The sequence below is a fragment of the Mauremys mutica genome, chromosome 2 (genome assembly GCF_020497125.1).
Source record: "Mauremys mutica isolate MM-2020 ecotype Southern chromosome 2, ASM2049712v1, whole genome shotgun sequence".
Lineage (NCBI taxonomy): Eukaryota > Metazoa > Chordata > Testudines > Geoemydidae > Mauremys > Mauremys mutica.
The window spans coordinates 219,236,091-219,260,216 of NC_059073.1; the positions used below are offsets into that span (position 1 = coordinate 219,236,091).

The 24,126-nt window shown below is 43.9% G+C and overlaps 2 protein-coding genes across 2 annotated transcripts in view; both read right to left on the reverse strand.

Annotated features, from left to right (window-relative positions):
* Positions 1 to 8,001, reverse strand: part of CMTM7 (CKLF like MARVEL transmembrane domain containing 7) — a 35,802-nt gene extending 27,801 nt beyond the window's left edge. The window contains exon 1 of the mRNA XM_045003094.1: positions 7,634 to 8,001. Coding sequence (XP_044859029.1) covers positions 7,634 to 7,783 — 150 coding nt within the window. The 5' untranslated portion in view covers positions 7,784 to 8,001. The remainder of the gene's footprint in view (positions 1 to 7,633) is intronic.
* A 9,842-nt stretch (positions 8,002 to 17,843) lies between these two features.
* Positions 17,844 to 24,126, reverse strand: part of CMTM8 (CKLF like MARVEL transmembrane domain containing 8) — a 47,237-nt gene continuing 40,954 nt past the window's right edge. Inside the window, exons 3-4 of the mRNA XM_045006931.1 lie at positions 22,277 to 22,393; positions 17,844 to 17,940 (exon numbers count right to left, since the gene is read on the reverse strand). Coding sequence (XP_044862866.1) covers positions 17,857 to 17,940; positions 22,277 to 22,393 — 201 coding nt within the window. The 3' untranslated portion in view covers positions 17,844 to 17,856. The remainder of the gene's footprint in view (positions 17,941 to 22,276; positions 22,394 to 24,126) is intronic.

Here is a 24,126-nt window from a genome sequence, read left to right on the forward strand (position 1 = left end):
TTTAGTTTTTTGACTGGTCTGTGCATTTCATAATTTTATTTCTCTCTTATGCTTACATTTAATTTTTTGAGTAGTGAGTTCTAAAATGCCTAACCTGTCCTGGCTGGAGTAATTATCATTATTACTTTTATTATCATATTGTGCTTTGTCATTCATTATTTAAAGTAGTACAATCAAATAATAGTATCCTCCTAGAATGTAACTTTAGCTTGTACTAACCTTAGCAGTGCCAGTTTAAAAAAACATTAGCTAAACGCACAACTTTATACACTGGGCAGATGAAGGCTGTTTATTTTCAAATGTATTTTTAGCTATATATGTAAAACAACTTCAAATTGGCATGAAAATAAATGCAGATCCATCTATGATACCAATAGCAATTATGGAGTCAAATATTAGTGAGTCACATACATGACTGTGATCGGTAAACATAAATGCCAAAATAATTAGAAAAATAAATGCCCTTTCTTAATAAAAGAGAAAAAACCTTAATCACATATGTTAAAATTATGTTTTTAGTGAAAGACAATTGACTAAAATAGAGTAGATAATAGCAGTAATAGAGTGTTTCTGTTAGAGAAAGTAAGCAGATTGTATTAATTTTTATTTATCTCTACTAAAGATAGTGTACAAAGTATCAAATGTGTGTTTCTGATATCTGTGTTAAAGCTCCAGAACTGATACCTCAAGGCTTGGGATTGGGAATATCTTGCTGTATTATCTCCTGATTTTTCTAAATGTACATATAAACTTTAAACGTGGCTTTAACTGGAGTTTGTATATATTTTTTCTTTCCTTATATAACAATTAGATACAGTGCTTCTGTCAGCTAATTCCTAAATTATTACCTGCAAAAACCCTAGAGTTTTCAGGTGTCTAAGTAGTCCCTGGAATCACAGCTAAAGTTTCCTTCCAGCCCCACAAAATCTGAAATGGTGCCCTGGGTGGGACAGGAGTGACCAGAGGGCTGCAAGAGGGCCGTGCCTCTGGCAAGATGCAGCCCCAGTGTGACAGTGCAAAGCCTGCCTTGAGCCACATGCCAAGCACCAGGCACCACAAGCTGCAGCAGCAGCACAGAAAGGTGGCAATACACCATATACCATGCCACCCTTACTTCTGCGCTGCCACTGCTGGCAGTGGTGTTGCCTTCAGAGCTTGGTGCCTGGCTAGCACCCACCAGTATCAGGCTGTCCTGCCAATATTTGTGCCAGGGCTGAGCTCTAGCCTCTGGCATCTCTTTCAATACAAATTAAACATTGGGGGAGGCAGCGGGGCAAAAAGGTGATGGGGGATGGGGAATCCCAGATAGCCTGTGGGGGCCAGGAGTGATGGGAGGGCGCCAAAATACAAGTTTGTCCAGGGTGCCATTTTCCCTAAAGCTGGCCCTGCTTAAGACCCTGGGGTCTGATTTGCAGAAGTGCTGAATAGTGTGCAATTAATAAGGCCTGGGGGGGCCATACACTGATTGAGGAGAAAACAAAATATTTAATAGTTGCTCATTAAGTAAACACCATCCATCCTGTGCACTGAATGAGGCTGAATCAACATTGTACAAGCCTCCTTAACTCTGGCATTTCCTAACTTTTGAGTGCTTCACTTTGCAAACTTAATGTTCTCTTAATATAGCTTTTGTGTATGTGTGTAAATTACACACACCCCCCTCCTAAAATTTTCAGAACACTTTATAGTAAAGTTATAAACCAAGCTAAGATTACTTTTATTAGAATTAGAGGGTGCCTTGTTCACGGTTCAAATATCAAGCACATAATTGCTTTTGTCAAGACAAAACTTGGAAACTACATATCTACACAACAGGAAAGCAATGTCTTTTGTTATTGCATTAGTGCTTTTCCAAGGAGTTAAAAAGGAAGCTGTCAGGTCATTTTTTAACTGGTTCTATTATTTTTTACCTCAGGATTGTTTGTAAAAAACCTCTTCCAGAACCTTGAAAAGATAATTGTGTTCCGTATTGATTTTGTTCTTTTCCATCTAGTAAGGATTGATTTTTTTTTCCTGGTTCAGATTGAGCTGAAAATATCATCACTGTTTTTAGCTTAAGCACAACTTCAGTTTACAGTCTCTTATCATTCTACAACAGGTTCTGTCTGCTCAGGAACAACGTCTCTGTCATGGGAATAATAGCCTGGATTCTGGGTTGGGGCCAAGCTCAGTTTGACTTTGCCCAGAGGGGAGTGCTGTCTGCCACCTTCACACTTCTCAGACTCTATAGGTAGTTTGGGAAGAGCTGGCCCTGGTGTAAACCAGAGTGGCCCCAAGGGCTACACTAATTTATATTATGTTACTGTGGCCTATGTACACAATAGCTCTGGCCATGCCTTCTTCCTCTCTTGGTGCACCACACTCTAGCATACCCCTACACCATGGTGCTTTGTGATGGTAGTGCAATCAGAGCCATTCTACTGGCCCTACACAACTGAGGAATCCCCTTAAACTGGTTTTATACTAGCTTTGCTGCCCACCGAGCTGGCATACATGGGCTTTCATGGAGGCCAAAATCTGGCCCAGTGTCTGTAAACTCCTTTAGGCAAATGTTATAATCAAGTTATAATCTGCTTTTTTTATGATTAACTTTTGGATATAAATTTCTACTAACGCGACACCATCAGTACGGAATCTGGTCACTTTTAAAAGACTAGAGTCCCCTTCTCAACACTTGTGGTTTTACAATCACATGCTCATATTTAAAAAAAAAAAAAAAAAAAAGGGTTTCTCCCTTTCCTGTTGATATGTAAAAGACCCCTCACAAAAAATGACACAGGAAACTGACTTGTTTACCATATAAGAGAAACTGTGAAACTGACTATAAAGAAAATGCTGTCAAGTGCACAAAGTAAACAAACTGAAAAATAGAGAAATATTTTTCCCCTTACTCTCTTTTGTTTATATCAGTTTTAGACCATGATCCTGAAAGCTCAGACACATGGGCAGATTTCAGGGACTCGATGCAGGCACAAGGGCCACCCGTGAATATAAACTTACAGGATCAAGGCCTAAAATGTTACATGTAATACTCATAAGGTAAAACATTTACAAGTAGAAGTATATTTCTGTAGAATGTCCCTTTAAACAACAAAAATGTAGGACCCTACTGTACAATGTTTGTTCCCTCTTTGGAGTTGTAATTCTTTTGCAAGATTAGAGAAATTATATAGTGGAAAAGTATCACAATTTCCAGTAATCTTATAGACGGGAAACACACTTTTGTTACTTCCTATTTCAGTCCAGGTTAACCATCACAGACGACCATGAGTGCTTTGATACCCGTAGCAGAATAATCCTTTATCTTCAAATTGACTACAAGCCAGTATTCACAACAATGTAATAATATTCAGATTGCCAATCAGGCTTTCAAACCTCTATTAAACCTGATCTTGTTGGTTTGTTTTAAAACCTTTGACAGAAAGCAACAGCTGAAAAAGCATACGTGGCAGAGGGATGCCATAAAGTGGTCCCTCGTCTCTTTCCTGTGTGTGATGACTTTCAGCACATTCAGGCGATGTACTAGAATTATTTTATATATATTAAAGAGACACTATCATCTTAAAAAAAAAAAAAAAACCTTCTTCTCTCTGAATTTTTCCTTGCTAGTATTACAAGGACCATCTAAGGTTACTGTATATTAAAAACGAAAGTAAATATTTCTCTCTCCTTTTCATTTTGTTTACTTTTTGGCCTGAGAAGAGTGCCTGGGGAAGCAGGGACATGGCCAGGGCTGCGTTTTCATTGCATAAATGCTAGCATTCAGAGGGCCAGTCAGTGGGAGTGCACATGGTATACCTTCAAAAAGTGCTGCTAGTAAGCATGGTGCTCCCAGAAGGCATTATACCCACCTTTGGCCTCCACTGGCATAACACTTCTATCACTGATCAGACTGCTACTCTACCGGCATTGTAATTTAACCCTGTATAATTAATTAAGGAATGTATATTGCTTCACTGTATACAGTGCTTTACAAACTCAGGTCCCAATCCTGCAAAAACTTACTACGGCGTGAATTAATTGGCATCATGAATAATTTCATGGACACAACGGCATAGGCACCAACTTTCTCCAGCGCTGGTGGGTGCCTGCGCCCCCCCACCCTTTTCCCCGCCCCCACTCCATCCTTTCCCCGCCCCTGTCCCCGCCCCCATTCCAACCCCACCCCCAAAGTCCCCACCCTAACTCTGCTCCCTCCCTGCCCCTATTGGATCCCTTCCCCAAATCCCTGCCCCGGCCCCGCCTCTTCCCCCAGTGCACCATGTTCCTCCTCCTCCTCTCTCCCTGCCCCACGAATCAGCTGTTTCGCGGTGCAAGCGCTGGGAGGGAGAGAAGCAGGACGCGGCAGCACGCTTGCAGAGGTGGTGGAGGTAAGCTGGAGCAAGGGGGGCGGGGTGCTGCCGGTGGGTGCTGAGCACCCACCAATTTTTTTCCATGGGTGCTCCAGCCCCGGAGCACCCACGGAGTCAGCGCCTATGCACAATGGAACTATTTTATGAGACAAGATAATATGATTTAAAAAAAAGTTTCGCAGAGAGAATATTTCATTGGCTGCAGTTGCTCATTCAGAACCAGACTGTTCTGGTTATTTCTAACCCTAGTACAGGGGTCGGCAACCTTCAGCACATGGCCCATCAGAGTAATCTGCTGGCGCGCCGCAAGACATTTTGTTTACGTTGATAGTCCACAGGTGCGGCACCCCACAGCACCTAGTGGCCGTGGTTCACCATTCCTGGCCAATGGGAGCTGCGGGAAGCAGCGCGGGGACATGCTGGCTGCTGCTTCTCGCAGCTCCCATTGGCCAGGAACAGAGAACCGCGGCCACTGGGAGCTGCAGGGGGCCATGCCTGAGGACGATCAATGTAAAGAAACTGTCTCGCGGCCCGCCAGCAGATTACCCTGATGGGCCGAGTGCTGAAGGTTGCCAACCCCTGCCCTAGTAAGTAATCTTTCAACAGAATGGATTCAAGTTTATTAAGCATCATGACATCACTTCAGAAAGAGACTCAACTGTCCAAAGCTCAATAGATTCCTGAGGTCACCTCTACCGCTCACACTAACAGTGAAGCTGACAAGCAAATCCTCTGAAGGAAATGGAAACACCTCATCCTCATGATTTGCTCGGAAGCCAACTGATCTTTCTTTACCTCGGTAGTTTCACAGTTACCTCAAGAGTGATAAATGACACCACTTTCAATCCAAGAAGGTTTGCTGCGTCTTGTTAAAATCACTGCAGCAAACTGCCTGCTTTAATTCTGATAGTCTCAGCCACTGTACACCATGATAACACTCAGAGAATGTCGTCATGCCCTGTGAATAACCCCCACTATCAGAGTTTGAGAAAAACAAGCTGAAGAAAAGAGGGTGCACTAGAGAACAGATCTTATACAGTGACCTCAACTCATTGTGGGAGAGGACTTTGGAGTTTAGTGGCCAAGGTATGATACTCATTGAATACATATATGCCCCAATAATGTTCAGTTACCTGTCTCAATACAGAATAATAGAAAATAGGAACTAGGACTGAAGGGACTTCAAGAGGTCATCTAGTCCATCCCCCTGCACTGAAGCATAATTGGACCATCTCTGACAGGAGTTTGTTTAACCTGAGTTACAGGTTGCAATTTTCAAAGGCAATTGATAGATTAAGCTATATAACTCCCACTGAAATTAATGGGAGTTGCGAGGTTAAATGCTCAAATTACTTCTGAAAATCAAACTCATTGGTTTGATTTCATTCTGTCGTGACATGAGACATTACAGTTCTTAGCTTTTACTTTGAATTTAGCACTGTGTTTTTCAACAAGTCACTTCATCTCCTAAAAACTTATTCTAGCCAAGACGTTAGGTGGAACATAAAACACTGTTCATAAATGTTGCTATGCTAGGTACATAATCTGAATATGACTTTGTATCATATACTTTAGAAAAATCAAACAGACTGTTTTAACTGACAGTTAATTTGAGTTTCACAAGAACAAGACGTCTTTTTGTTCTTTCTAAAACCAAGAATAAAAATTCACACAATATCCTGTAGTTAAATAGTAACCCGGGCGAATCAGTGACAAAATAAACAAACACAAATTTATTTCCAAATATGTAAAAGAGTAACTAAAAAAATAATCCCTCATTATCTCAGCTAAATTTACAGCTGAATGCCTAGGAACAAGAATTCTGTAAAAGGGTTGGCCACTGCGGGGTCCTGGTCCATGACTGGGTTTCTAGGTGCCACAAAAATGCAAGTTAATAACAGTAACAGTGAGTGCCTCAAATGGTTTTCTCCATGTCCAAGAGAGGTTGAGGATCTATGGAATGAGGAACAGGATTCCAGAACTGGAGTCTGAAAATGACCTCATCCTGTGGGTCTGGATTCCAAGCACTAAACAGGACTATCTGCAGGGTGTGTGAACCCCACAGCAGTACGTAATTTGAGAGGCTTTGGATTTTTAAATGCAACAGAACATTTCTAGTGACCACCCAAAGGAGGCAATTAGGGGGTGAGAGAGGGAGAGGCCAGTTATGTGGCCAAGAGATGCTTCTCCTGCTACAAAGAATCATAGAAGTGTAGGACTGGAAGAGATGTTGATAGGTCATCTAGTCCAGTCTCCTACACTCAAGGCAGGACTAGGTCAAAGCAGGATTACGTGGTGTTTGTTTAACCTGTTCTTAAAAACCTCCAATGATGGAGATTCCACAACCTGCCTAGGCAATTTTCCCAGTGCTTAATCACCCTGACAGGAACAGGAAGATTTTCCTAATGTCCAACATAACCTCCCCTACTGCAATTTAAGCCCATTTCTTTTTGTCCTATCTTCGGAGATTAAGAACAATTTTTCTCCCTCCTCTTTGCAGCAACCTTTTATGTACTTGAAAACTGTTATCATGTCACCCCTCAGTCTTCTCTTTTCCAGACTAAACACAGGAATTTCAATCTTTCCTCATAGGTTATGTTTTCTAGACCTTTAAACATTTTTGTTACTTTCCTCTGCACCTTCTCCAGTTTGTCTAAGTCTTTCCTGAAAGGTGGCCCCCAAAAGTGGACACAATGTGCCAGTTCAGACATTATCAGCAGGGAATAGAGCAGAAGAATTAGGGACAACACTCCTGCTGGTACATACAGGAACTATGTTGGCTTTTTTTTTTTTTTTTTTTGCAACAGTGTTACATTGTTGATTCATATTTAGTTTGTGATCCACTGTAACCCAGACCCCTTTGCACAGTATTCCTGCCTAGGCAGTCACTTCCCATTTTGCATGTTCGCAAGTGTAGGGTAGCTAGCTAGGGCTGTGATTTATCGCGTTTATACTCTCCAGCCCACAGCACAAGTTAGTCCCCGGGCTCAGGAAGAAACTTCCCCCAGCGGCTGCTGGTTCCGGGTTTCTGGCCCTCGCCTCTGAGGCTGTGGCCAGGGGACGAGAAACCAGGCGGGGGCGAGGGGCCCCAGCTGAGCCCGGCCAGAGCGGAGCGGCAGTCGCCGGGGCTCTGCACGGAGACAGCAGGAGCCGCCCCGGCTCGCAGAAGGGGAGGGGGGGGGAACATGGCGCCTCCCTCGGGATGCTCCGCGGGGACCGAGCCCGCTGGCTGGGTGCCCCCCGGGGGCCGCCGCTCCCCGGCCCGGCCCCCCGCTCCTTACCATCTGGGCGACCTTCAGCATGGCCGAGCAGGAGCGGGCGTAGCCGCCGTCCAGCAGCCCGGGCTCCGGCCCCGGGGGCGGCGGGCAGGAGGAGCTGCCGGGGCCCGCGCTGCTGGAGCCCGTCCGGATCACCCGGGCCCCGTGAGACATCGCTCCGCGCTCGAGCGGCGGCGGCTCCTTCCTCCTCGCGGCTGGCTCCGGGGCTGCTCAGTCCCGCCGAGGGCGGGGCGGGGCGGATGGATGGGCGGCCCGGCCCTGGGGCAGGAGGCAGAGCCGGCGGCGCGGGGGCTGTGGGCGAAGGGGCGGGCGCAGGCAGCAGCCGCGCAGCCAGAGCCCGAGCGGGGCAGGGCGCGCAAGGCTAAAGGCGGGAGACGTGGGGGTGGGCTGGGGTTTTCCGGGGACAAGAAGGTTCCAGCGCTAAGCAGGAGACGGCCAGAGACAGACACGTGGCCGGGACACTTGCTTGGCCCCAGCCCTCAGAAGCGGGCGAGGGGAAGGGAGCCCCTGCGGCGTCCCCAGCGCGACACATCTGCCCGCAGACTGCTCATGTGACAATTACCACAGGAACCCCCCCACCCCCGGCCCTCGGCCACGCAACCCGGCCTCGAGTCTCTTGGGAGAGGCACATGGGTGCGTGCCAGGACTGAGATACAGCGGGCTGAGCCCCAGGTGGCTGAGTGGGGCATAGACAATAAGATACCATATAAGAGGATCCCTTGTTGTCTCTCTCTTATTTATAATCCTCATCCTACCAGTACTTCTTGCCAGCCACTCAAAGCATTTTGCAATTGGCATCAGCACTGGGAGGGGTTGGATCATTGCCATTTTCCTGATTGGGAAACTAAGGTCTGTTCTCCACCACGAAGTTAGGTCAACTTTAGCTGCCTGGCATCAACCTAGTTGAGCATGTGTCTATGCTTACATTTGTCTCCCAGGCTCCTTTACAGCAATGCAGTACCACCACCTCCTGGAGCAGTGTTGAGCCATGGGTGATGTATTAGGGCAGTGGTTCCCAAACTTGTCCCGCCGCTTGTGCAGGGAAAGCCCCTGGCAGGCCGAGCTAGTTTGTGTACCTGCTGCGTTTGCAGGTTCAGCCGATCGCGACTCCCAGTGGCCATGGTTTGCTTCTCCAGGCCAATGGGAGCTGCTGGAAGCAGCATGGGGCGAGGGATGTACTGGATTTTCCAACTCCAAAATGATTTCTGACTGACCAGTAGCAATCCAGTGTTGCAAGTTTCCGCAGTGCAATCCCCACTTGCTTCTCCACTGTCAGTGCAGCTCTCAGTTTGATGTCCCTGTGCTGGAGAGCTGGGGCAAGCTCAGTACACAGATCCAGGAATGTGACCTCGCACATCCAGTTCTGCAGCCACTGCTTGTCATCCCAAACCTGCTTTATGATGTGATCCCACCAGCCAGTGCTTGTTTCTCAGGTGCAGAAGTGGCGCTCCACCCTCTGCAGCTGCTCCATGAACACCACCACTAACCTTGAATTGGTTTTTGCCATGTCCCACAGACATCTGTCCTGCATGAAATCAGCATGTTCCCTACTGATTTGGTTCTTGCAGCTCTGCAAATACTGGAGGAGAGTGTGTCCTGTGCTTGCAACGCTCCTGACAATAGTGTCAGAGATGGTGGACAGCAAGGAGGGCAGCACAGGGTTTTTGGGTTTTTTGTTTTTTTAAAAGGTGCAACAATTATGGGATACAGATGACATTATGGGATGGAGAAAGTTGCCTGCTGAGAAGTCGACCCCTTGCTCCCAGTCACCCCTGCATGACTCTTTTCTGTCCCAGCATACACAGGCAAAACTTGGACAGTGGCAAGTTTTGGATGGATCAACAAGTGCACATGGCACACTGTGGTATATGTTGAAATGATATTATTGCAGTGAGGGTGCTCTCAATATTTTACTTGAAACTTAGTTTCAGGTAATACTATAGCTTCTCATGGAAGACTAATGCTAACAAAAAAAGCACACTTTCTGATTCATGTATTGTTACTCACAAAACAAATGTTTGGAAAATGGAAGCATTAGTGTTAAATGGTCACAGGAACCAATAAAGTGTAATGCTCAAATCATTGTAACACCCACACAGCTGGAATGAATTCATGCAGAAAGTCTAGCAAAGCTCAAAAGAGGAAATTATACATTTCCTCATGTTTAAAAATACATGCTTGTTTTTCTTTTTTGAACACATTTTCTGTGTGATTCATCACAATATGTCAAGTATCAGAGGGGTAGCCGTGTTAGTCTGGTTCTGTAGAAGCAGCAAAGAATCCTGTGGCACCTTATAGACTAACAGACGTTTCGCAGCATGAGCTTTCGTGGGTGAATACCCACTTCTTCAGATGCAAGTAGTGGAAATTTCCAGGGGCAGGTTTATATATGTAAGCAAGAAGCAAGCTAGAGATAACGAGGTTAGTTCAATCAGGGAGGATGAGGCCCTGTTCTAGCAGTTGAGTGAAAACCAAGGGAGGAGAAACTGGTTCTGTAGTTGGCAAGCCATTCACAGTCTTTGTTTAATCCTGAGCTGATGGTGTCAAATTTGCAGATGAACTGGAGCTCAGCAGTTTCTCTTTGAAGTCTGGTCCTGAAGTTTTTTTGCTGCAGGATGGCCACCTTAAGATCTGCTATTGTGTGGCCAGGGAGGTTGAAGTGTTCTCCTACAGGTTTTTGTATATTGCCATTCCTAATATCTGATTTGTGTCCATTTATCCTTTTCCTTAGAGACTGTCCAGTTTGGCCGATGTACATAGCAGAGGGGCATTGCTGGCATATGATGGCATATATTACATTGGTGGACGTGCAGGTGAATGAACCGGTGATGGTGTGGCTGATCTGGTTAGGTCCTGTGATGGTGTTGCTGGTGTAGATATGTGGGCAGAGTTGGCATCGAGGTTTATTGCATGGATTGGTTCCTGAGTTAGAGTTACTATGGTGCGGTGTGCAGTTACTGGTGAGAATATGCTTCAGGTTGGCAGGTTGTCTGTGGGCGAGGACTGGCCTGCCACCCAAGGCCTGTGAAAGTGTGGGATCATTGTCCAGGATGGGTTGTAGTTCCCTGATGATGCGCTGGAGGGGTTTTAGCTGGGGACTGTATGTGATGGCCAGTGGCCTTGTCTGTGGGCGAGGACTGGCCTGCCACCCAACCTGCCAACCTGAAGCATATTCTCACCAGTAACTGCACACCGCACCATAGTAACTCTAACTCAGGAACCAATCCATGCAATAAACCTCGATGCCAACTCTGCCCACATATCTACACCAGTAACACCATCACAGGACCTAACCAGATCAGCCACACCATCACCGGTTCATTCACCTGCACGTCCACCAATGTAATATATGCCATCATATGCCAGCAATGCCCCTCTGCTATGTACATCGGCCAAACTGGACAGTCTCTAAGGAAAAGGATAAATGGACACAAATCAGATATTAGGAATGGCAATATACAAAAACCTGTAGGAGAACACTTCAACCTCCCTGGCCACACAATAGCAGATCTTAAGGTGGCCATCCTGCAGCAAAAAAACTTCAGGACCAGACTTCAAAGAGAAACTGCTGAGCTCCAGTTCATCTGCAAATTTGACACCATCAGCTCAGGATTAAACAAAGACTGTGAATGGCTTGCCAACTACAGAACCAGTTTCTCCTCCCTTGGTTTTCACTCAACTGCTAGAACAGGGCCTCATCCTCCCTGATTGAACTAACCTCGTTATCTCTAGCTTGCTTCTTGCTTACATATATAAACCTGCCCCTGGAAATTTCCACTACTTGCATCCGAAGAAGTGGGTATTCACCCACGAAAGCTCATGCTGCGAAACGTCTGTTAGTCTATAAGGTGCCACAGGATTCTTTGCTGCTTCATCACAATATGTTATCTGGTTTGGAAAGGCAGACATACCCCAGAAAAGGGAACAGCCAGTCTCTCTGCATGGCATATGCCATGTGTGGCCAACCTGTAGCTCCGGAGTCATATGCAGCTCTTCAGAAGTTAATATGTGGCTCCTTGTATAGGCACCAACTCCAGGGATGGAGCTACAGGCGCCAACTTTCCAATGTGCCAGGGGGTGCTCACTGCTCAAGCCTTAGCTCTGCCACAGGCCTGCCCCCACTCCACCCCTTCCCACCCCCTCCCCTGAGCCTGCAGTGCCCTCACTCCTCCCCCTGCGCCCCAGCCTCCTGCATGCCACAAAACAGCTGATGGGGGGGAGGGCGCTGATCGGTGGGGCTGCTGGGAGCAGGGTGGGTTGTGTGTGGAGCTGATGGGGGGTTGCTGATGTATTACTATGGCTCTTTGGCAGTGTACATTGGTAAATTCTGGCTCCTTCTCCGGGTCAGGTTGGCCACCCCTGGCATATGCTGTTAGGTGTAGTAATTATTCACGAGTGCTATAGCACTGGCCCTCTGTTTCTCACTGTGCAAGAGATCTATCAATCAAGAGATTTCCTTAGCTAGTTGGGGAGGAGAGATTTGAATGGTTGTAGGAAGAAAGAACATTAATGAGGCTTCAACATAGATCATGGCTTAAAGTTAAGAGTTTACAGAGGAGGAAAATATCCCCTCTATTCTTTGCTGACCAGTAAGACGATTTCTTCCCTCTGCATCTCTCTCCGGAGTGCAAATTCAGCACTCTTGGGTGTATGTTTCTCTCCTCCTTCTTGGAATAAGATTCTAGTAGTGTCTTTTCTCCTCTTTCTGTTAGGGAATCGGGAGATTTCTATACCACTGGCTGAGTTTTCATAGTTCTCCCCCATTTTCCATGAGTGGCTGGGGTGTACACATGTGATTGGTGCACCACTATGTTGAGCTCAGTCCATGTAGAACAGTATCACCACCACAGTAAGGCTGGTTGAGTAATGCACGTAGTCATATTTTGCATGCAGAGGAATAGAGGAAACAGCTTACAGTGAAGATTGGTACAAATTCCCCACTCTAGAACATAGGTCGAGGAACCTCACTGTACTGAGTTTTAGGTTTAACATTTGGTTATAATTTTCTTTATTTGATTTACTTGCATCGTGTCACATGCTTTACATATGATAATAAGGAGTAAAAATGGGGGAGAACTAAGCTTTTTGTAAAATGAGTCCTGGTGACTATAAATTGACAGCAGCATCCCACAAAATACAAGCACTTAACTTGAGTAGAAGTCTAGCTATTTTACAGTGAGAATTTGTTACACATTAATAGTTTTATATTGCAGATTTAAAAAATATTCTAAGTGGAGAAAAATATTAATAAAATATTGAAGTAGATAAAAAATTAAGTATTTTACTAACAAGCTAATTACATAATGGTTGGGGGGGTTAAATAAACTTTTTTTCTATCTTTAGGAGTGCACAGATGTACCTAAAGCCACAACTCTTCTGTTTTAGCACTTGTATGACAGAATCCAAACTAATTTTCTCATCCATATTTAATTAGGGAGGGAAAAGAGCATATATACATCTGGGCTAAGATTTTGTAAATCCAATTACACCAGAGAGTAAATTTCTATTAGATTTCTATAGCCATTGATGGGAAATCACTGATAAGGTTTTTGATTTTAGCTACATTTGAAGGCATATTTACAGGTTTTATCATTTGGACCATTTTTATATGTTTGATATTTATTTGACCACCAGAAGACCCCATAAAATTTTAATGACAAAAATCTTTGATCTGTGTAGATAGGCCAGCAACTATGCATTTGTCTTCACTGCCTCTGCAGGGGGCAGTCCAGTATTTGATCTTCACTGCACAGACATGTAATAAATGCAAGTATTTAAATAACTTGGCTTCCCTTATGTTGAAGGATTTTGCCACTCAACAGATACATCAGCTGTGTGATCAACATGTGAAACGTGAGAAGGCAGAGTAGTTATCTTATTTAAAGGGAAGAAATATGTACTTCAAGCAGGTTCTATTCCTTTAACCCTCAGATTTCCCCAATACAAATTATAATGAGTAAAGATATGATTTTTGTCACAGATTCCATGACTTTCATAGACCTCCATGACTGTTGGCTGGAGCTGCTGCCCAAGGTAAGGTTGGAGCTTTGCCTATTAGTCCTCCCCCCTCATATTTTTAGTAAAAGTCATGGACTGGTTGCAGGCTTCTGTGAATTTCTGTTTATTGCCCATGTCCTGTCCTTGATTTTCACTAACAATACCAATGACAAAAAAATCAATCTTAATATTGAGCCAACTACATTTTCAACAGCTGGAAGGGTCAAATATTTCTGAAGTGCAGGAGAAGGGATTTATCTGTTACAATAGTACTAGATGTACAGGATTGGGGAAACCTAGCTCTTTAAGGAGGCATGAATCAGGCTAGAGGGTGTCTATATTATGAAGACTGCACCTGCATAGCTATGCTGGCAGAGGTTTTTCTGTCAGTGTAGGAACACCACCTCCGTGAACAAACGTTAGTTACATTGACAAAAAGCACTCCCTGGGGCTATGGGAGCAGAGCTTTGTCAGTTATGAGTCACTCACTTGCAATTCTACTTCACCAATACAAAAGATATGTAAAAAATGAGATACACAACGTAAAAAAGAGTAATTTACAAATTAACAATTTGGAGGTGCTGGTAACAATTTCCACGCGCAGGGCCAGGTAGGCAGGCAGAGCTTCAGCGTCTCAATGCGTGGATGAGACGATGGTGTAGAGAGGAGGGGTTCACGTTCATTAGGAACTGGGGAAACTTCTTGGATGGGAGGAGCCTATACAGGAGAGATGGGCTCCACCTAAACCAAAGTGGAACCAGACTGCTGGCACTAAACATTAAAAAGGTTGTAAAGCAGTTTTTAAACTAGGAGATGGGGGAAAGCCGACTGCTGCAGAGGAGCGTGTGGATCGGACACAGACTTCTCTTAGGGGAGAGTCTGATGATAGAGAATCTCCAGGTTATAGTCAGGAGCAGAGGACTGAAAAGCATAATATAAGGGCCGGATCAGATGATAAACAGTCACATAAAAAAGAATCTGGCACATCAGAAAAAGGCAGGCTAATAAACAGGGACAAGTTTTTAAAGTGCTTGTACACAAATGCCAGAAGTCTAAATAATAAGATGGGTGAACTAGAGTGCCTTGTGATAAAGGAGGATATAGATATAATAGGCATCACAGAAACCTGGTGGACTGAGAGCAACCAATGGGACACAATCATTCCGGGGTACAAAATATATCGGAAGGACAGAACAGGTCGTGCAGGGGGAGAAGTGGCACTATATGTGAAAGAAAGTGTAGATTCAAATGAAGTAAAAATCGTAAGCGAATCCACATGTTCCATAGAGTCTCTATGGATAGAAATTTCATGCTCTAGTAAAAATATAACATTAGGGATCTATTATCGACCACCTGACCAGGACAGTAATAGTGATGATGAAATGCTAAGGGAAATTAGAGAGGCTATCAAAATTAAGAACACAATAATAGTGGGGGATTTCAATTATCCCCATATTGACTGGGAACATTTCACTTCAGGACGAAATGCAGAGATAAAATTTCTCGATACTTTAAATGACTGCTTCATGGAGCAGCTGGTACGGGAACCCACAAGGGGAGAGGCAACTCTAGATTTAATCCTGAGTGGAGCGCAGGAGCTGGTCCAAGAGGTAACTATAGCAGGACCGCTTGGAAATAGTGACCATAATACAATAGCATTCAACATCCCTGTGGTGGGAAGAACACAACTGCCCAACACTGTGGCATTTAATTTCAAAAGGGGGAACTATACAAAAATGAGGGGGTTAGTTAGACAAAAGTTAAAAAGTACAGTGACTAAAGTGAAATTCCTGCAAGTTGCATGGGCCCTTTTTAAAGACACCATAATAGAGGCCCAACTTCAATGTATACCCCAAATTAAGAAAAACAGTAAAAGAACTAAAAAAGAGCCACCGTGGCTTAACAACCATGTAAAAGAAGCAGTGAGAGATAAAAAGACTTCATTTAAAAAGTGGAAGTCAAATCCTAGTGAGGCAAATAGAAAGGAGCACAAACACTGCCAACTTAAGTGCAAGAGTGTAATAAGAAAAGCCAAAGAGGAGTTTGAAGAACGGCTAGCCAAAAACTCCAAAGGTAATAAAATGTTTTTTAAGTACATCAGAAGCAGGAAGCCTGCTAAACAATCAGTGGGGCCCCTTGATGATCAAAATACAAAAGGAGCGCTTAAAGACGATAAAGTCATTGCGGAGAAACTAAATGGATTCTTTGCTTCAGTCTTCACAGCTGAGGATGTTAGGGAGATTCCCAAACCTGAGCTGGCTTTTGTAGGTGACAAATCTGAGGAACTGTCACAGATTGAAGTGTCACTAGAGGAGGTTTTGGAATTAATTGATAAACTCAACATTAACAAGTCACCGGGACCAGATGGCATTCACCCAAGAGTTCTGAAAGAACTCAAATGTGAAGTTGCAGAACTATCAACTAAGGTTTGTAACCTGTCCTTTAAATCGGCTTCGGTACCCAGTGACTGGAAGTTAGCTAATGTAACGCCAATATTTAAAAAGGGCTCTAGGGGTGATCCCGGCAATTACAGACCAGTAAGTCTAACGTCGGTACCGGGCAAATTAGTTGAAACAATAGTAAAGAATAAAGTTGTCAGACACATAGAAAAACAAACTCTTGAGCAATAGTCAACATGGTTTCTGTAAAGGGAAATCGTGTCTTACTAATCTATTAGAATTCTTTGAAGGGGTCAACAAACGTGGACAAGGGGGATCCGGTGGACATAGTGTACTTGGATTTCCAGAAAGCCTTTGACAAGGTCCCTCACCAAAGGCTCTTACGTAAATTAAGCTGTCATGGGATAAAAGGGAAGGTCCTTTCATGGATTGAGAACTGGTTAAAGGACAGGGAACAAAGGGTAGGAATTAATGGTAAATTCTCAGAATGGAGAGGGGTAACTAGTGGTGTTCCCCAAGGGTCAGTCCTCGGACCAATCCTATTCAATTTATTCATAAATGATCTGGAGAAAGGGGTAAACAGTGAGGTGGCCAAGTTTGCAGATGATACTAAACTTCTCAAGATAGTTAAGACCAAAGCAGAATGGGTAAGAATGGTGTCCCTAGCCTCTGTTCGTCAGAGGATGGAGATGGATGGCAGGAGAGAGATCACTTGATCATTGCCTGTTAGATTCACTCCCTCTGGGGCACCTGGCATTGGCCACTGTCGGTAGACAGATACTGGGCTAGATGGACCTTTGGTCTGACCCGGTACGGCCTTTCTTATGTTCTTATGGTGGTAGGCAGAGGAAAGTTGGAGGGAATTCTTCATGCTTACCACCTCTACTCTGGTGATTACCCTAAAGAGAACACATTTATATTTTTACTAGCATTCAGGTGACCCTGTGGCAGGTGGGATAGATTTATTTACTATTCAGTGCCCATTGGCAAAAAAGAGGCAACATCTTCAGTAGGAGTTTGACGATATACTCAATATGTTCAACTTAAGCCAAGTGAAAAAAAACAAGAGACCTGGGCTCAGTTCTTGGTTCCACATCTCGTGATCCTTAGGCCTGTTGGGTACAAGAACACTATCAAAGGTAATGTGCTCAGCTTCTGGAGGCAACAGTTCCTCTGGCTAATTTTGAAGCTCAGTTAATAGGCTCTGTTGCAGCCCTCCTCGGAGAGCAGAAAGGTGATTGTAGACGAAATGGAATACACAAATTGGGAATATCAAGGTTTTGCATATTATTTTAATGAAAAAAAATTGTCTCTCCTCCTACCCCCACCCCCGCAAAAAAGTTGAATACATGCAAAATCAGGACATTTATTTTAAAGCATTCTTGTGCTTAGTTTTTCATGCAAACAAAAAATGAGACAATATCTAAATCTCATTTTTTATTTTGTGGCATTTATTCAGAAAGTACAGCCGTGACAAAAAATAGTTACATTTGAAAAAAATTGGCACATCATCTGGGTAGATTTTATTAGCAGCTTAATTGCTATAGCTATATAATTTCTAGGAAAATACCATGTTAATTTTAAAAGATAAAAGACAGTATGAAATTTTGCTACTTGTACTACTTTATCATACAATACAGAGAAAATCTGTTAGTCATTACTAAAGGCAATAGTATATTATAAATAAGTATCCATTTTAATTACAGCTTAAATAATTTTCTCATCAATTCTAATGAAAAATAGTATACAAAACCTCAACCTTTCGGTCACATAGTACAATCTTCCTGAGATCTTATATCCACAATTTATTTATTTTGTTAAACAAAATATTTACTGTGAGGTCCGTGATCTCCAAGATATAAAACTAAAATAGGCATTTCCTGCATAGCAGAAGGTAACCACAAAGGCGAAGAACTATAGAGAGAGGGAAAAGAAAAAACAAACATTAGAAAAAATTGTATTTTTTTAGCACATTTTAATTTTATGAACAGAATTCGATAGAAGAGAAATAGTTACATTAATAAAAATGGTGCTCATTTAGGATCTGATCCTGCCAATTTAACTCACAAAGAGAAGCAACTTATTTTATTATTCCAATAGGACCATATTGATGGAGGAAGGCACTACTCAAAGTGAATACGGTGACAGAGTCAGTGGTGAGCTGGAGCCGGTTCACATGAACCGGTTGTTAAATTTAGAAGCCGGTTTAGAACCGATTGTTAAAGGGGTGGGCAATTGGGAGAGGGAGGTTTTTCTGTTGTTACACCGGCCCACGGGCCACATCTGGCATTGGCCCTGGCCCCTCCCCTGCCTTCCCATCTCTCGCAGAGCCTCAGCGTACCGCACCGCCAGCGCTCTGGACTGCTCCTGGGCATCTCGGCAGCTCCTGCCGCTTTGAGCGGCATGGTAAGGGGGTGGGGCTGCAAGCTCCAGCGGGCCACGTGGCATCCATACACACTGCCCTGAGCAGCATGGTAAGGGGGCTGGGCCAGGGCTGGGAGGAGGGGTTGGATAAGGGGCAGGGAGCGGTTGGAGGGGGTGGAGGTCAGGGGACGGGGGGAGTTGGGTAGGCATAGGAGTTCCAGGGGTCTGTCGGGGTGGTGGTGGATGGGGGGGGGTCGGGGCAGTCAGGGGACAGGGAGTGGGGAAAGTTGGGTGGGGGGGTGGGGTCCTGGAGGGCAGTTAGGGTGGGAGGTCTGGGGAGGGGGTAGTCAGGGGACAAAGAGCGGGGGGGTTGATGGGTTGTGGGTTCTGAGGGGGGCAGTCGGGGGCAGGACGTGGGTGGGGGGGGTCAGATGGGGGGAAAAAGGCTGTTTTTGGAGGCACAGCCTTCCCTACCCGGCCCCCGATACAATTTTGCAATCCCAATGTGCAGGGCCAGCTTTAGGAAGTGCGGGGCCTGATTTGACGGGGCCCCAGCAGGAATGACTTAAAAAAAAAAACACGTACAAAAACCACATGCGGCTTGTACTCACCGGGCGGTGCTCCGAGTCTTCGGCGGCACTGAAGGATGTGCCACTGAAGTGCCGCCGAAGACCCGGAGTGAGTGAAGGACTCACCGCCCAAGTGCCGCCGAAGACCCGATAGGGAACCGGTTGTTAAGATTTTGGCAGCTCATCACTGGACAGAGTCAGACCATTACTGTAAATACAGTACTTAACTTTTGCAAGCTTTTACTGTTCTTTTCCCAATTTCTTACATTGTATACTTCTTCCCCCTCCTCCTTTAAACTTTTTATGTATTACTCGAATAGCTGCACATCAGCTATTCTATATATTTTAATACCACGCAGTGCCAATGGTAAGGCTTCTGTTATCACTGAAAGTTATTTAAAATAGACAGCTTATGTTAAGCAATGATGAAAATTTAGGACCAAACAGGGTTAACAGGTACAATGTATCTGGTTCTATATGTTGTCATGGGCCTGATTCCGTCACCCTTACTACTGGCGCAAAGTACCACTGAACATGTATAAGGGAAGAAGAATTAGGGCTCAGATTAGACACCTTTATAATGATGCTAAAGAGTACATAACATCTGTTGGTGAGCTTTGTTTAATCAGAAGCACCAAACAAATTGTAGGAATTGGTGTAAAATATGGTTAATACATAACATTGTGAGACTGTTGTTGCATTCTTAGTTTTGGGAAGTTTTGAGTCTTTCCTGAACTGCTCATAAACAAAAATCTGAATGCTTTCTTTTAGTTAAGAGAGCATGTTGGGTGGAGATGATTTTGTTATTACTGAATTCTTAAAAATCTCTTTTTAGGAATAAGCAGGGGATGGAGGAGCGTTTAACAAGCTCTCAGAGTAATAATCCAGGTTTAACAGTTAAACAGCACTATGTGCAAGTAGCACTAAAAGCGATCAGAAGAGGTCCCAGGACATCTCAGATGATCTGACTGATCTGTGGAGCATTAATGCATTCTGCTTAAAAACCCGAATCAGCACAGAAACTTGTATAGCACCAAACAAGTTCCTGCCAAAAGCAACACCCATTGAGTGACAGGCCTTTAGTTATGAGGTGCCAAGAGGGAAATAAAACACTAAACACCAGAGAGGTGAGAGAGAAGAGGTCTTCCGCATGGGTGGCGGGTGACATTTCCCGTTGTGGAGCCTAGCCCCTGCCTAGTCTCTTCCAACTGCAGCCCTGCCTCTTCTGGCTGAAACCCTGCCCCCACTCACTGCTCTCAGCCCTCCCATGGCCCTGGTGGGGGGAAGGGGGAGGGGCGAGGGGGCCTGAGACCTTGGTGAGGTCCACAGGTGGGGGCTGAGAGCTCAGCCCCAGCCAGAGCTCTGAGCCCGGAGCCCCTCCCCCATTCTGCCCCTTCCACACATGGCCCCACTCCATTTCACCTCTTCCCCAGGGGCTCCGCCCCATTCCACCCCACTCCACCAAGGCCCTGCTCACCCCTTTCGACCCCTTGCGCCCCTCCACTGTGGCCCCCAGACCAGAAAAGCTCTGTGCCCCAGGGCCCTGTTAGGGGGAGATTTTCCAGGGGCCCCAAATTGGCAGGGGGCCCCTGGTCAAGGCCCGCGTGTGGTAATCTGGCACAGTCCTCCCTCCCTGGTAGTGCAAGGCTATGGGGGAGGGATAGCTCAGTGGTTTGAGCATTGGCCTGCTAAACCTAGGGTTATGAGTTCAATCCTTGAGGGGGCCATTTAGGGATCTGGGGCAAAATCAGTACTTGGTCCTGCTAGTGAAAGCAGGGGGCTGGACTCTGACCTTTCAGGGTCCCTTCCAGCTCTATGAGATAGGTTGTTAAAGTTTGGGAACCACTGTCCTATGAACCTCTTTCACTAAAATGTCAAGTCTCATGAACCACCTCCTAAAAATGAATATTTCCAGAGATTTTTCTCTTTTACCAGAGTGTAAATTATCAAAAGCAGTGATCTTGGAAATATAAAAGTTGTTTTTATGACATGCTTATTACACACTATTTATTATTAATTACTATTTATCATTACAGTATTTTTATCACATTATGAAAATGGCAACACTCTTCCAAGATCTCACTTTCATAGCTTATATCACTTTGAATAAGCCTGTTATAAGACAAGGCTCCTATGTTTCATCAAGGAGTATCAGATGTGAAACAGCAGGAAGGTATTTAAGAAGCCAACTCAAAAAGTTCCTCCTACACAAGCATTCAGGTCTTGAGCAGTCCAGACAAACAACACGTTACAACAAAGCTTAAATTTGTTCTTCATAATAATTTTTAAAACAATACTAGCTGTCTATTTAATTTTAAAAAAGATCAAAAAATATCCACCTCCCTTTCCATTTCTGATAAGGAGTCTTGAAGTTTAAATCTCCTCAGTGTGATAGATATGCTTGCTTTGATCTGTTTAACTCTTGGAAGTCCAGGGGCTCTGGGCTGCTGGCCCCGTCCTGCCCGGGGTTCCTAGGGACAGCTCTGTCCACCATTAGGGAATGTTTCCCCCCCCAAGAACTCCCTGTAACATTTTGTGAACCCCAGTTTGGGAACCACTGAGATAGGGGAAACTTAGCCTCCCCCAACCTCCATTATGCGCTGCCCGTCGTCCTCCAGTTGCAAGAACACAGTAGAGCTGGTGTCAAAGTCTCTATTTTGATCACTGCATTTAAAAACCACACAAGACAGGAATTGTGACTGTCTGATAGCAGATCAGGTTAGAGAGCCACCTGAAGCTGCACGAATAACCTATAAAGTAGTTGTAATTTGGAGCTGCTCCATATAAAAGAATCAGATTAGGGGCATCATAGCAGCCAACGGGTCATGACCTAAGTCTCACCAAATGATTGGTGGTCTTTTTACTGACTTCAGTGGGCTCAGGATCAGGCCCAAGGAGAACTTCCAAATCTACTGACTGTTTTGGATTTGCAAACATTGTCTTCCTATCTATGGCCAACAATTTCAGAAATGACCAGTGATTTTGGGCACCTGCCTTAAATCACCTTGAAGAGATCTGATTTTCAGAACATGCTGAACACCTCTCTGAAAATCAAGCCACTTGAAGGCATCTTTAAGTTGGGTACCCAAAAAACAGACACTCAATATCACTAATGTAACTTAACTAATGGTCTAAATTTTCATATTCTCTTCCTCTGAATTACGGTGCATCATGCACCATCACCATTCTGTAGATTTACAAAACCTAAAACAGGATATTCCCATTTCAGCTCACACTTTTGAAAATTCCATTCTCGATGTAACGTTGTCATACATAGAATATATTAGTTTTTAAATTATTTTTTTAAAATAACTCACTGAAGAAGCTGCCCAGCTGTTGTAATTGTGGCTGTTCTGCTCATTGGTAACTGAAGATGCATCTACAATGGCAGCAATGAGGTACAAAATAAAGGCACTTCCATTAAAGCACAGACCCTAGGCCAGGACAGGAAGAACAACAACAACAAAAAAAGATTAAAAAACATTTGATATTGAGTACATACTTTTACTTGCCATGCTCTACAACTACAGGGAAAAATTCTCCTCTCAGTTAGATCTGAAAACTCTACTGAATTCAGGGGGAGTGCACTGGTGCAATTATGAGGAGAAGTTGGCCTCTTGTGTGAACACCCCCACACCATGTAGCTGAAATACAATTCCCAATTATCCTTACTACTGCTGTAATTAAAATGACCCAACAGCGTTATAACTATAATGGCAAGTGCTGCTCATGAAACTTAATATAAACAACATTTGAATGTAATCTTAATTGTTTCACCTTGTAACTCTGGATATTAGTAAGAACACAGCCAAATTTTATGTACTTTAATACAACTATTGAGCCAAAATCTGCTTTCCTTTACATCATAATAAATCCAGAGTAACACCATTAAAGACAGTGGAGTCCGTGGATTTCCAACAGTGAAAATGAAGGCAGAATTAGACTTTATTATATCAATATTTTAGGCAACAGAAATACAAATACCAATACACCAAAAAAACCAAAAACAAAAGCCACTTGATTAAGTTTCTAAACATGAAGAAAGTTCTGCATATGAATTAACCACAGTCAGAATGCTTGCAGTTTTATGCTCCTCCATTTTTGGGGAGGTCAGGTAGGGAAGGGAGTCACTCTTCCAAGATGAAGTTTCCCATCATGCACTCTGGCCCCCTTTCCGGTCACAGAAGCAGAGGCGGCCCGTCCATACAGGCAAACTAGGCGGTCGCCTAGGGTGCAAAGTTAAATGGGGTGCCAAATTCGAGGGAAAAAAACCACAAATTAAAAAAAATGAAAGATGAAAAAAATACAAATAAAGCTGTCATTTCAATTCCCATGCACGTATGGAGGAAATATGAATTGTAATTAATTTCTCTACATTTCTGAGAATTAATATGCCAAATCTTTTATTTACTGCAAAAATAAATAAGATTTTAACAAAAACTTTTTCAGTTTGCGACGGAGGGTCAAGATGCCCCAATCCACACTTTTGATATGCAATAACTCAGCCACAATTAAACACATCTGCCAGTGGCAAGATCTGCAATGCTAGTGACACCTAACTCGAATATACATCAAGGTCGCATAGCTGGAAATTCATGTGGCGCAAAGATATCACAAGAGGATACATGTCAAATGGTCATTTTAGCATTCGTCGCAGGTAGATGGTTAAGAATTGAGTGAATACTGTGGAAAATTGTGTTTTTTGGTGCCAAAGAATAAAGAACAACATCTTTCAGAATTATAAATCCAAAACATGAGTGAATATCTTTAAGCGTTATTAAACCTTAGTGTTATTATCGGGCTGTATAATTATGAACTTTTCTTTGTTATATCTGGTTCACATGTAATAAATAAGGTCCATAAAACAAAAGTAACAGCATTAATGCTTAATAGACTACGAAAGTGATGATGTCACACTCCAAGCGGGTAACCGTGAGGAAGTGGATTACTTTCCAAACAACCAGTGTCAGGTTATAATGTTGAAAAAGGTAATTTTGTTTGCGTGTAAATGCTGTAACTGTTTTAATAGGGGAGTGTATGTTACTAATCATTGAACCTTTAAGCAGTAAAAAGACGTGTTGGGATGGCTGCAATGTGGTTTAAATCGCCAACCATGTGGTGGGTGTGTCAGTCATCCTTAATACTATAATGCTTGCAGTTGGGAGCA